We start from the raw sequence: 14,324 nt of genomic DNA on the forward strand, positions 1-14,324 counted from the left end.
TATTTGATGGTGTATATTGTATTTTGGCTGCTGTTTTGGTCAAGTTTAAGCACATTTGCTCCTAAATCAGGAGGGTGTAATCATATTAAAACTGTGCCGAATGAAAAGGTGCAAGTGTTGTTCAACATTACAAATTTATTGATCAGCATTCACATACACTAAATAAAGCAAAATATCATGCAATACAAAGACAACATAATCAGTATCTTCCGACAGGTCAGGGGACATTAGCTTTGTGATTGGCAGAATCTCCCAGAAAAATAGAAATCACTACAGGAATAAGTAGGAAAATAAGTGTTATGGGCAAACTTTGACCATTTACATAAGCGTCATGCATGTTATTCAAAATCACATTTTCAATTTCTGCAAAGTTTATTTTCTACGTCTTTTAAAGCAAATAACACAGCATTTATTTGAGGAAATGTAAAGTGTGTTGATTTAAAAAGGTGTAAAAACACTTAAAACAGGTCCATAAAGTTCCTATGGTCTACCTTAAATAGCAACTGAACACCGGCTGAAAATCTGGATTTTAGCAGACCTCCAGTGGTTTAACTTCTCTTTTTGTTGCCGTGATGTAAAAGTGTACGTCAGGTGTGTCAGTACACTGCGACATCAGTGTTGGGTGAGGTTACAGGTGTGCCAGACTTGAAACTTTTAACCAGAGAGAGCCGTAAAAACATATTTTTCAGCCTGGTGTTTTGTTACTCTTTGAATTTAGTGAAATCGCATGACATAGGTGATTCCTTGAAGCCTTTTGTTATCACGAGAGAACGAGCGGTTCAAGCTCATAACACACTCTCCCAGCCAGGTCTTCAGGGACCCTCTCAACAGAGTTATCAACATCAGCATTGTTGTGTTCCGGGCTGTGACTCTGTGCATTCTCATTCACTTGGGTATTGTGGATTCTGAGGGAGATAAGGAGGGTGACAAATGCAATCAGAAGGATGTATTTTAAGTTGTTTGATGTAATAAATAAAACGTATATATCTCGGCAAATAACATCAGCTAAGTTCTCCTTTTTTACTACCTTCCATCGAATGCTCCATTACTCCTGTCATCCACGTCCTGCTTTATTGCTCCTCCAAACCTGTTACTAAATTCAACCATGGTACCTAAAAAGTAGTAAAAAAAAATGAATAGTTTAAGCTGAATCAAATACAGGGGGAATCTAGAGAAACTAAGTCTGTCATTTATAAACCTGCATTAACCTGCATTAGCCCAACAAGCCATAAACACAACATCGACATATTCCATAAGCCCCTCTGAGCAACAATAGCATTAATTTGGTGCTTACAGTACAAGTGCACTATCCCTTTAGATATGTTTAGCTCAATAACTCTGAAGAATATCTGGTTCTTTAGCTGCTTAATGCTTCACTATGTTCACCAGCTAGTCGTTAACATTGCCTATCTGCTGTGGTGCTGGGCAACTCATGCTCACAGTGAAGTCACGGGTTGGGAAAAAACAAAACAATGAGCTGAAAGATGTTAAAACACTTCTTCGTGCTGAGGGGATATGCAAAATTGATGATAATTATCAGTTACATATTGTTGTTTTTTCATAATGAACCTCTTGGAGTCAGCAGAAACAATCTGTAAACCCAACACCAACGTATTATCACCTGTTGCTGCAAAATGTTCCACTATGTTCACAAACTAGTTGCTAAGGTAATCTGTGCACCATTTGCTGGTCAGGTGCACTGTTTGTTTTGCCAAAAAAATGACACTATGTGAATCAAAACAGTAGAGTTGCGGTTGAACTGCACAGTCGAGTGATAATTATTAGTGGTTGTGTCACGACAGGCTGCTAATTTCATATTATAATTACATTTTTCAATTGTTAATATCAAATATTACTTGGTGCAGCTTTAAACAATCTAAACACATTATATGACAGTAAAACAAAGGGAGCATCAGGCTAAATTTGTAAAATAAGAAGTGTGCCACTTACCAGCACCTCGCCTTCTTCTTCTCCAGACCAGGTAACCTATAACCAGCACGAGTACCAACACCACCAGCCCACCCACTAGTCCTGAGACCACTGAAGAGGATGAAGTGGCTGTAGGGGTTAAAAGATAATGTAGTAGAGTTAGCGAGGGAGAAAACTAGTTATAATAAGACAAATACACTCTCAAGGACTCTTTGGGTCTTACCAATTACAGTGACTTGAAGTGACTTGGAGGGAACAGAACAGAAGGACATTGAGGAAATGTTAAGCCCGTAGACACAGTTATACTCTCCTTGGTTTGTATAATCGAGAGCAGGGAATTCAAAGTAGGCCATGTAGAAGATAGAGTGGCCATATGCTGACAATGAAGCAACTGTGCTCTTGTTAGACTTTGTCAGATAGAAGAAACCTCCCGGATATGTAGAGTGAATGGAGCATGTGATGGAGAAGCTGCTGCCTTTGGTGACCGATATTTTGTCAGGGCTGTAGATCACCATTGCATGCGGAGATGTCAGGGAGATGCTGGGCTTCTCCAAATTCACTGCAGAATAGAAAACCAACTTTTACAAACTCATATGGATCATAAAACCTGTTTGAAATCTTGGACAGTCAAATTTCCAACAATTATATTCAATTGGATGAAAACAAAGCACACAATACCTTTGACAGAGAGCTCAGCAGTATTTCCTTGAGGATAATAGATGACTTGATTGGGTAATTTCTTCTGATATTCACAGAAGTATGACCCCCTTTGGCTGAAGTCCGCTCTAGGTAAGATAAAGGTTGCAGCTTCGTTCTCTGAGAATTTTTCCATTTGAAATGATCCTTGAGTCTTTTTAAGGACGAATGTCCCACCCATGTGCTCCGTTACTACACTGCAGGTGATCTCAACTCTTTCACCCCAGTTTACCTCCGGAGCTGGACTGAAAGTGATTTGGGGCTTCTGTAGCGCACCTGAAACAGATAATAAGTGTTTTCATCACAGCAAACACAGCTTCATCTAATACCTGTTGGAAGGTCATTCACAGATAAAAAATGAGCCAGGCCTCTTACCTAAACAGATAACACCAGCATCTTCACCGTGCCCGCAGTTATTTACTCCAAAACCTGGATGCGTACAATGTGTGAGAGCAGACTCTTCGCCTCTACAATCCACATTATCCAGCCATATTGGGCCAGTGCCTCTACCGAAGTGGGCACTCATAGGAGCAGAAACGGCATGACCACAGCCAAGCTGTCTACATACCACATCAGCATTGCTCATTCCCCACTCATCATCACACACAGTTCCCCACTGGCCTTTATAGAAGATCTCCACTCTACCAGAGCATTGACCTGAGCCGCCGACTGCCCGTATCTGTGCTGCATATGAAAACAGAAATTAAGTGAGTCCAAATGGGACAGTCCTGGAGACATGTATTTACATAGAATTTTAGTATATATGTTGTTGTAATTACATTTGCATGTACTATTACATACATTTTCATTTTAAAACACAATACATTTCATATTGTGTTTTGAAAGTACTCTTTGTCCCACCATCATATCGGTTGTAATTTCAACAGCAAAAAGGGAAACAATGGTGGACTGACAGAAAAATAATGATGTGGAATATGGCTTATATCACTTTTGTCATGCAGGTGAAACATTAAAGCAATAATTAGACATTCTGAATTTTGAAATATGCTAATTTGCTTTTGTGCTGAGCTTTAGTTATGTAAACGTAACTAGAGCCAGCTGCTGGTTAGCTTAGCTTAGCATAAAATCTGAAAACAGGAAACCTGCTCACCTCGAACTGTTTGAAGGTAACAAAACTGACCAGCACCTCTTAAGCTAACTAATTAGTACTTTATATCTGTTTGTAATTGTAATTTGTAACTCACATTTTCCGAGTTTTTATGCTAAGCTTAGCCAACCAACTTTTGGCTCCAGTTACTTATTTACCTTACAGAAGTGAGAGTGGTATCGGTCTTTACATCTAACTCTTGACAACAAAGCAAATTAGTGTATTTCCTAAAATGTCAAACTATTTCTTTAAGGGATGATTGCACTTTATTGAAGAAGTATGTGTAATTATTTTCCACTCCACTGTTTTTACATAAATTAAAAGCTATTACCTGCACATAGAGCAGAAGCATCATGCTCGTGCCCACACCTTGCTCCTCTGAAACCTTTGAGTGAGCATTGCTGAAGAGATGTCACATTGTCAAAACATGAATTGCTAGCCTCCACTACTGATCCACTGCCTTGGCCAAAATGGGCAGCGCCAGGAGCACTCAATGCATTTCCACATTCCAGCTGCTCACACACCACCTCAGCTTTACTCCGGGTCCAGTCTGTGTCACAAACTGTTTGCCACACATTGCCATGACGGACCTCTACTCTGCCAGAGCATTCATCTTTACCATTAGCCAACCGGACCTCCAAACTTCCTGTAATGTAGAGTAAACTAAATGATTATATGGTATCAGACATTTCAAATTCATTTTAATGTAGTCAAATATATGACAGATAATTAATCAAAAAAGAACACTAATGAAGAATTGTATTCCTTACATTGCACACTATTCAGATTTGGAACACAATACATTTGAAAAATATGAATATAATAATAATAATAACTTTTATTTATATGGCGCCTTTCATTAAACCCAAGGACACTTTACAGAATTACAGTGGCTATACTAAAGGAGGTTGTAGTAGGCTGTGGTAAACAGGTGGTGTTTCAGGATTTTTTTTTTTTTTAAATGTCCATGGATGTAGCATTTCGAACATCTGCAGGGAGGGTGTTCCAGAGGGATGGGGCTGCAACACTAAAGGCTCTGTCTCAGAAGGTACAGAGTCTGGTGTGGGGAATGGAGAGCAGGCCAGTGTCTGAGGACTGCAGGTTTCGGGGTGGGGTGTATGGATGGAGCAGGTTGGAGAGGTACTGTGGGGCCAGAGCATGGAGGGATTTGTATTTTTATATTTGATGCAGGACTTAATTGGGAGCCAGTGAAGGTGGATGAGGGTTGGGGTGATGTGCTGCAAGGTCTTGGTGTGGGTGAGGACCCTGGCGGCAGAGTTTTGGACATACTGGAGCCTGTTTAGGGTTGCCTTAACAGGCAGAGTGAGACAATCTATTTTTTTCTTTCCTTTCTTTCATATGATGGATTGAGGGATTTAAAATGTAGTCATGAAGTTAATGGGGACACTGAATGTCACACTGAGAGCAATGAAAAAACTGTGTTCAGCTTGAAAGGTCATTCTTTATCTTTGACCAGTGGCGGGAGTTACGCCCCCCAGCATTTACAAGCCCCTATTATTACATGACCGAAATACCATACGTAGGTATTTAATAACTTCTAAACCATCTTCATGACAACTGAGCAACTCTACTGTTTCTGTGGAGGAAGACCAGAAAATGTGGTTGAAACACCAAGTAAGTGTGATCTTTTCTGTCAAGCCATGTGGGAATGAGATTGAAAGTGGCAATATATAGAAACAAGTTTTGTAAAACTAAGCGGAAAAAAAACATACATGAAATTGACATAGTTATGGGAGGGATACAACTGAACAACAAACAAGACTTATCTTTTTTTCTGTTCTGTTCTTATCTTTTGTCATTTTTGTATGCTTTTTCTTACCTGTGCAGAGAACACCAGCAACTGAGGTTGAGTTGCATTTTTTGTCTCTAAATGGTCTCTGTGAGCACTGACTCAGTGTTGACTCCATTCCATTGCATTCAATTTGTTCAATCCAGGTGTGTCCCGTACCATGGCCATACTCAGCCACAGTGGTAATTTTATGAGCCCTCCCGCAGTCCAGCTGTCTGCACACCACATTTGCATCATTCACATCCCAGGATTCACCACACACATTCCCCCACTGGCCATTGTCGTAGAACTCCACTCTTCCAGCACATTGACTGGGCCCCTCAGACAACTTCACATTACCTGGAAATGACAGTATATGAATTTACAGTCCAACTTTGGTGTTTGTTTTTATTTGTGTACTTTTTTGGTCAAAGTTGTAATTACCTAAAAGAAGAAATTGTAATTATTTTTCTGCTGTGATAGTGCCCCCTACATAAGTGTTACAACTGAAACCCCAAATGGGGGGGCCACCAACATTGTTAGTTGTTGCTGGGTCCCATCTGTGATTTTTGCATTCTTCCTTGACTATGTTAGTTACTCCATGATTTAAATGACAAGTTAACATATGGAGTAATGAGGTTGCTGGACAATTACTGGACTCATTGCTTTGACCTTTGACAGTCTGGTCATTTGTCATATTGTCACCATATCTTGACACGTAAAAAGGGGCAGCTAAGGCTAGCTTGGCGACCCTCCTTTCAGAACCTACCTCAGCAGGTGTTGAAATAGGCCTAACATGAATGAAAAGTAACACCTAGTGATCGGTGCTAACGTTAGCAAGCTAGGTTAACTAGCCTAACTTGCTAGCTTCCATGTTCCCATGTGAAGTACAAACTGAACAGCATGATGGGTCCTCCTAGATGTTCAATGTAGAGACAAATGTCTTTAAAGTCCTGGTAAAGCAAAAATAAATGTGTGTTCTGAGGCTGTGACCCCACAGGAAAATGTGTTATTATTAATCACCCAGCCAAAACTCAATGACTAAAAGATTAGGTTTCAAAATTGTGAAAAATAAGCAGTTCTCTCTGCTCTAAAACAATGGCTAGCACACAAGAGGCATGTGAGGGGAATTCAAATTTCAATTCAACTTCAAGTCTTACCTGAACATTTGACAGATGCCTCTTCAAAGCGATCTTGCCCGGTCCTGACATATTCTCTCAGTGTGCACAGTGTGAGAGAGCTCTCTCTACCGCTACAACTGATTGTATACCCTCTTGAATGTCTGCCCTGACCATATGATCCTGAGAACTTAACAGGATCTCCACAATTCATCTCTCTGCACACCACTGCAGCTTCATTCATTCCCCAGTTAAGATTATATGCTGCTGACCATTGGCCACCATGGTATAACTCCACCCTGCCTGAGCACTGGTCAGTCCCATTCATCAGTCTAATGTTAGCTGGAGAGCAAAAGAAGAGAGAATCAGCCATTAGTTAGTTGGGGTTTGGACACGTTTGAAAAGAATAGCTGGTTAATTCAAATTGTATGTGATATACTGATTGATATTGTAGCAGAAACAACTATGATATTATTATTGACAATAATCAGCAAAATATTCATTTGAGGCATTAGGGGCGACAGATAAATAAGCATAAAAACACTGTGTAAAATAAAGTAAATAACATGCTAACAATAATCGAGATGATACCTGAGCACACCACACCGGCATCTTCCCCATGACCACAGTTATGTTCTCCGAGGGTGGAATGTCGGCAGTGCATAAGAGACGTCTCATTACCAATACAGCCTACATCATCCAGCCAGATGTCTCCTTGGCCTTGACCAAAGAAGGAACTGGATTTGGCTGTCTTAGCTGTTCCACAGTCCATGGCTCTGCACACCACCTCAGCATCTTTGATGTCCCACTCGTCATCACACACCGTTCCCCACTGGCCATCGTGCTGAACCTCCACTCTACCAGAACATCTGTCAGTGCCATTGACAAGCCTTAGTGGTGGATTACCTGAGGACAGATCCACTCATGTTAAAAGTAATGACGAGCTAAAGTCAAATTATGAAATAGTGGGCTTCATCTGGACTGTCAAATGTACTCAGTTTTGTAGTTATTAAGGTAGTTACTTATTTATCACAATCAGGCCATTTAAGTAAGTAAGAAGAAGATTTAATGCACATAGATAGGCTGATCTTGTTTTCAATGACCACATATCCTTTGGTATTGTAGTTAAACTGTGCTACAGTACGGTATATTCCTATCTTTTGTGTCTTACCTCCACATGAAAGAGAAACAGCTTCACATCTCCCTGTCAATTCTTGAAGTGTGCATTGGGAGATAGAGGTTACATTGCCAGAGCATCTACTTGTATAGGCTCTCAGTCCACTTTCACCAAAATTTAAGCTTTCTTGAGTTGGTTTTGGAGGGCCACAATTGAGTTCCTTACACACCACCTCAGCATCTTCATTGCCCCAGTTATTACAAATTTTCCCCCACTGGCCATTGTGGAAGACCTCCACTCTGCCAGAGCAGCGGTCCGTCCCATTGAACAATCTGACTGAATCTGGAAAGCAGTTAAGAAGGTATTGTATTTAAAATGTTAAAGAAAAATGTTAATATTTCAGCAATGGCATAAATAGGATTTGTGGCAAGTAGAACAGCACTGCCTCTAAATATGTGATAATGCACCGAAGAACAACTATAAAAGAGGAACAGCAAAAAGATGATTGCGCCACACTGCACAGGATTTTCTAATTTAGTAATTTTCTAGTAGAAATTTGGAAGTAATGTTTATAAAAATTCCAATACAGTATACAGTACATGCAGGAGTTTAAAAAAGAGAAAGATAAGTGTGGTATTTTCAGCTCTTGTTTTAGTGAAGTACAAAGTCATAATTTTATTTGTTTCATGTTTGTTTTTTATATCGCTCTGGCACTTGAAATTGGGGTGTCATCAGGATTTTGAACCTGATTTCATTCATGTAATGTATTTACACATAGTAAAGCATGTGTTACCTGAGCATATAACACCAGCATCTTCATTGTGGTCACAGTCGTTTTCTCCAAAACCTCTGTGAGGGCAGTCAGCAAGAGACTTCTCATGACCAGTACACTCAACATCGTCCAACCAAACCCGATCCTGACCTCTGCCGAAAAACGCCTTGTACTGGACCGAGAGAGCACTCCCACAGTTCATCTCTCGACATACAACATCTGCTTCCGGCATCCCCCATCTGTCATCGCAAACCGTTCCCCACTGTCCATCGTGGTAGACTTCCACTCGGCCAGAGCACCGACTAGTCCCGTTACTCAGCCGAAGTAGTTTATTGTCTGTCAGATGGAAAAGAAAAAAAACAATGGCATTTTTGTTCAGAAGCCAGTAACCACATAACGTTCAACACAAAATTACTGATGTAGTTTGAACAGATAGATGACTTACTTGTACAGACAACAGTAGCATCGACACAGCTTTCCTTGAATTCCTGAAGTCTGCACTGTGAGAGAGAGCTCTCATTCCCAAAGCACTTGGGTTTGACGCCACCCAGGTCATGTGTCTCTCCAAAATATAGCACTTCAGCCTGATCGACAGGAGTGCCACAGTTAATCTCTCGGCACACCACGTCAGCGTCTGCCTTGGTCCAGTCATTACACACTCGTTTCCAGTTGCCATCATGGTGGACTTCCACTCGACCGCTGCATCGATTGCTTCCATTGACCACTCTCACATATTCTGCAAAATATGTAGATCGAAATTGAACTAAAATCAACAAATACACAACAAATGATTGTGTGTAAGTAGAACAGACTGCAAAAAATAATGGACGGTTTGAAAAGTGAAGCCAAACAGGAAGTGCCAGTTTGCTGGGCTCTGTCCAATGCTCTTTGCACTTTACAGCAGCTGGTCATGTACTGACCTGTCTGTTGTATTTCTGCTGCAATAGCAACACATAGCAATCATTTTAAAGCAGACAACACATTGTGATCTGATCAGGCCATGCGAACATGGAACAGTGACAATTTCCGCTCCTCACTCACGGAGCTGTTCTTTCCCTCCGCTCCCCTGCTCAAAGCTGGAGATAAAGCTCCAACATTTAAAAAATCCGCTCTGCGCTCCATCCAAAATCCTCCCGCTTGAACTCTGCTCACACGCTCTGCTGACAATACAATCGCTAGGTTTTTGATGCAATAATATGATCAGTTGCTAAGATAAATGCTGCGTTAGCTGCTTTTCTCCACAGCTGTATTTCCCAATTTCTCTTGACAGTTCCACATTTCTGGTCTTCATATTATTTGAGCAGGGCACTTGTAATGCAGGGTTTTGTGATTTTTGATTTCATGAGCTTACTCTGTGATTAGAGGTTAGCGCCTAATTAATGTTTATAGAAGAAACATAAATATTTTGGATAAAATGCTTACTCGCTTACAGATGGAAAGTTAGATGAGAAAATTGATATAAATAAGTCTACAGCCAGCAGCCAATTAGCTTACCTTAGCAGAAACACTGGAAACAGGGATAAGGCTGACCTGGCTCTGATCAAAGGTGACAAAATCCACTTACCAGAACCAAAGCTCAATAATCTGCATATCTGTTCGTGTAAAAATAACAATTCGCCTTTTTATGTTTCTCATGTTCCCAGTCTTTATGCTAAGCTAAGCTAAGTTGTTGTAGTCTTAATGGACATATATGAGAGTAGTATCAATCTTATCAACTCTGTGAGAAGACCAATTTCCCAAAGACAAATGTCCAACTATTGCTTTAATAAAGGAACAAAGTGTATAATTTGAGTCGTATCCAACCAGTAATTCAACTTTAAATAAAACACAAGTGGGTGTAAAGCAAACATAACTGAGATAACAATATACTATAAGAATGAACACAGTCTTACCTGAACAGACAACCCCTGCATCTTCACTGTGGCCACAGTTATGTTCCCCGATTGGTCTGTGTGGGCACTTGAGGACAGAAGGCTCATGACCAGTACACTGAACATCATCCAACCAGATCCTGTTCTGTCCCTCTCCAAAAAAGGCGCCTTTTTTGGCATCAAGAACTGTCCCACAGTTTAACTCTCGACACACCACGTCAGCGTTGGCAATGCTCCAGTGATCATCACACACTGTTCCCCAACTATCACTGTGGTAGACCTCAAGTCTACCAGAGCAACGGGAAGGCCCGACCAGCCTAATTTTGTCACATTCTAGTAATGAAAAATGAAAGCACAATAGCTGTAGGTTGTGTCACCAAACTCAATAACAAAAAGTCCTTTTTTTATTAGATTGGGTTGTAGAAATCTAAAAATCTTCTCAATGTGCATGTGTTTTTTTTTTGGCATCAAACATAAATAGAACTTACTAACCTGTAAGCAGTGGTAGACTCAGTAGACCTACAGCAGCAATATATAGTAAAATGTTCAGCCCAGAGATTGGTCATGAATATTTCAAACAACATTGTACAATGAATGCGCAGCGTTTAGTGCTGTAATTTACCAAATGTGTTATGTATCAGGATAGCCCCTTAAGATGTAGCATTAAGTTACAAAAAAACATCCCTCAAAATTGTCCAACATTAACTTTGTCAAATTGATCAAAGAAAGAACATTTGAAAAAACAAAACATCAATAATAAAGGAATATTCTTTGGATACAAACAATGAGACTTTCACTTCTGGTCAGAATCAGAATCAGAGATTTATTGGCAGGTATGTAGCACTTACTAGGAATTTGTCTTGGTTGAAGGTGCATACATTAAAACAATAATATAAAATAAACTAACAATAAATACAGATACTAACACATACATACATACATTCTATACTATTTAGCATTAATTGGGTTAGTGAATGCATCTTTGTCATGGTTTTGAGAGCATGCAACCAAAATGTTTGACTAAATTGTACTTATATGATTTGATTTAAGAAGTCAAAAGGAAGAAGTCAATTTAAAAAAACAGAAACTCACCTATTGACAAATAACAAACAAAATGTAGTTTTTCAGCAGTAATGGAGATCATGTTGTGTCTTCAAAGTAGATCAAATGCTGTCAAGGTAAAAAAAAAAAAAAGTATTGTTAAAAAGTTTGGTACTTTACTGTCTCTATCTGTCTTTGGCAAAGTTGATTTTTGGGAGCCATCCAGTTAATTCTTTTTGGATTTTTACAAAAATCTGCGAATGCGATTAAGTACACCTCTTACCTTTTGAATCCACCAGGCTATTTGAACTCACAATTCAAAATAAAAAGCTGATTCCATCTGAAACATTAAAGGATAGACACCGCATGTGCAGATCCAGTAATTGTTATGAATAAAAGAGGCTGCCTGGACTTGGACTGCAACCTGGATGCATGTTGACATTTTGATCAATCATTAAAGACGGGGGATTTCATTTTGTTTTACACAACATCTACATTACTATTTGAAAAAGAAATGTATAATCAACAGGGAAACACACCCATGTGTATAATAATGCTGTTAAGCACTTGTGCATGAAATCGCAGATTTATGGACAGAACAAATAAACAACTGCAAAAAAATAGTAAATGAAGGTAAAAAGGAGAGTTGTTATGAGCGAATGTCAAGAGGTGACCATGGACTCCCAATGCTAACCCAACCACCTGTCCCCTCCCACCTCTGGTTATCATTCACAGCAGTCCTTTTATGTTGAATTTGTACAAAGCACAGCCAATTCGCTTCCTTTCTTTAAATTCCAATGAAGTGGTAGCCTCAATAAACAGGCCACTTAGCTGTTTGTTTGCTGCGTCTGCACAACATCGTAAGATCTTTAAGAAAGCCTCCACAGAACCTATGACTTGGTGTGAGTACAAATCTATTACAGAAATATGTTAAATAAAAAATGACACCATATTTTGAAAAGTTCACAGTGCTGTTGCAGGAATTTCATACATTCAATTAGAAAATATGAATGCAATTCCACATTCAGTTCCATTATAAATATGAGCTTTGCAGTGGCATTCATATTTCAATTTTAATCTTGGCATTAATTATGCATTTTCAAATGTGTTGTTTTTAATGCATCAAAACTTCATATGGTTAATATTATTGCCTTTTTTTTACTCACAATGTGATCCAAGCCCTGGATTATGCTGCAAAACAATCCAGGCCACTTCCAAGCCCAATAATATAATAATAAGAAGCCTCCTCTGTTAGTTACATGTGCCAAACATTGAGCTTTAAAATGATTTTTTTGTTGACACAAAATATATTTTACAATTAATTTTCTTACCTTACAAAATGAGTTGAGGACTTGTTCTGTCACAAACACTTGACTTGACAGAACCAGTTCTTGTCCAACATCTTAACATCAACATGACTCATTGGAAGTGGGAATGGCTTCCCCTTGTGAAAGTGTAAACCTCAGTATTTTATTTTTGTTCAGTTCCTGTTCTAGACTGCAAAATACTTCAGTACAGTCATCTTTCAGAATTATTTTCTATCACCACTGCACCTGTGGAGCAACAATTGATGCTGTGCAACTCCAACTAGCTAGGCTAAGGACAACAGCGACAACCTTTAGGCTAACTCTCTAGCTTTTCTGTCGATCAGTAAGAAGTAAATAATAAATAAATTGCATACACAGCAAGTAGATTCAATCTGATGTTATCTGTTATCTGTCGTGGTGATCCCTGTGTGTTTTGTTAATTTCAATGAATGTAGTTGTTTTGTTATTGGGGGAGGGTCTGAATCGTGGTTTTCGCTTCAGCTAATTTTCCTGACATTTTGTTCTTTTGCTTTTTATTCATAATAATAATAATAATAATAATATACTGTTTGATTAAGGCTGTGTCTAGGTGATATTGCATAACTGTCTTGTCTATTCAGCATTTTAGGTTGCCTGGTTCGGCCATCTGTTTGCACGTATAAATAATTTCCTTAATTTGCCTTCGGATCAGAGTTGCATGTGTCACCATTTCACAAAATAATAACACCTCAAATTTCCTCTTGATGCTACTCATACTCATATAACCCCCAATCCTCCTTCCCCCCCAAGGGGTCACACAGCCAGAAGCTCTTAAAGTAGTGAAGCTCTGACCTCAGTCTTCTATCCGTATTCTCTAATGACAGAAGTTAGGATACTGAGGTTTGGACAGCAGGTTAAGCACATATTGATGTCTGGGTAAATCATTACATCCGGGGAAAGGGGGCACTGTGTTTGGCCTGACACACAGGATGACCATGTCACAAGCAAGATAATCGTCTCACAAGTTCAAAGGCAAATTCAAAGAGGACCAACTCAAAAGTGACTCTTTTTATGAGAAAATCTCAGTTCAGTTTCTTTTGATTAAAATACAACAGCACACAGGGGAATTTAACAGTTGTTACATTTGTTAATTCTTAGTGCTACAGCTTCTGCCAGTAGAGGCAGTACTAAGTGATGAACAGCCTTGAAAAGCAAGCAACATTTTAGAAGTGGGTAAAAAAGCTGTTACTCTATTCAGAGATATGCTGGTGTTTTTAATAATCAATAATTAGACACTAGGAAGGTACAATATGTATCAATTCATTTTCTGGCGTCAGATTAGACAAAATTGTTAGGCCAACAAACATCCATTCATGTGTAATTCTGCCTCATCAGCAATCACCATTAGTGCGCAGTGACCTCATATAATCTCTGCTACACTGTCTTTGCCACTTCACCTGTCTCTGGAGTCTATATTTCAGTCCATTTTTCTTAGCCAGTCGCAGTCACTGCACAATAGTGGGTCCAAGAGTTTATTGTGACTCTGTAGGTGACACTACATAAGCAACACAAACGTATGTTTAGCAATTTTTTCTTT

At 39.3% G+C, this 14,324-nt stretch overlaps 1 protein-coding gene across 2 annotated transcripts; it reads right to left on the minus strand.

Moving 5' to 3' along the window:
- Window positions 1–115: 115 nt before the first annotated feature.
- LOC120547258 (scavenger receptor cysteine-rich type 1 protein M130-like) lies at window positions 116–12,867 on the minus strand. 2 transcript variants are annotated; one of them, XM_039782775.1, is made up of 17 exons: window positions 12,773–12,867; window positions 11,493–11,570; window positions 10,893–10,919; window positions 10,422–10,733; window positions 8,975–9,265; window positions 8,551–8,865; window positions 7,812–8,099; window positions 7,232–7,546; window positions 6,683–6,982; window positions 5,574–5,882; window positions 4,065–4,379; window positions 3,001–3,309; window positions 2,608–2,901; window positions 2,153–2,488; window positions 1,951–2,058; window positions 1,028–1,112; window positions 116–905 (listed from the first exon to the last, which is right to left on the minus strand). In XM_039782775.1, the coding sequence occupies exons 2-17, from the start codon at window positions 11,542–11,544 to the stop codon at window positions 761–763; spliced, it is 3,801 nt and encodes a 1,266-aa protein (XP_039638709.1). In that variant the 5' UTR covers window positions 11,545–11,570; window positions 12,773–12,867; the 3' UTR covers window positions 116–760. The 2 variants fall into 2 exon arrangements, with proteins under 2 accessions (XP_039638709.1, XP_039638708.1); XM_039782774.1 differs by lacking the exon at window positions 12,773–12,867 and adding an exon at window positions 11,725–11,934.
- Window positions 12,868–14,324: the final 1,457 nt, after the last annotated feature.

The sequence above is a fragment of the Perca fluviatilis genome, chromosome 18 (assembly GCF_010015445.1).
Source record: "Perca fluviatilis chromosome 18, GENO_Pfluv_1.0, whole genome shotgun sequence".
Lineage (NCBI taxonomy): Eukaryota > Metazoa > Chordata > Actinopteri > Perciformes > Percidae > Perca > Perca fluviatilis.

What these genes read in the sequence shown, in the direction of transcription:
- LOC120547258 (XM_039782775.1), bottom strand. Translation starts at nt 11,544, where the DNA reads ATGATCTCCATTACTGCTGAAAAACTACATTTTGTTTGTTATTTGTCA. An exon ending in TGTTTGTTATTTGTCAATAG is followed by an intron (nt 10,920 to 11,492) that starts GTGAGTTTCTGT and finishes TTGCTGCTGTAG; the next exon opens with GTCTACTGAGTCTACCACTG. An exon ending in TGCTGAGCTCTCTGTCAAAG is followed by an intron (nt 2,489 to 2,607) that starts GTATTGTGTGCT and finishes TCTATTCTGCAG; the next exon opens with TGAATTTGGAGAAGCCCAGC.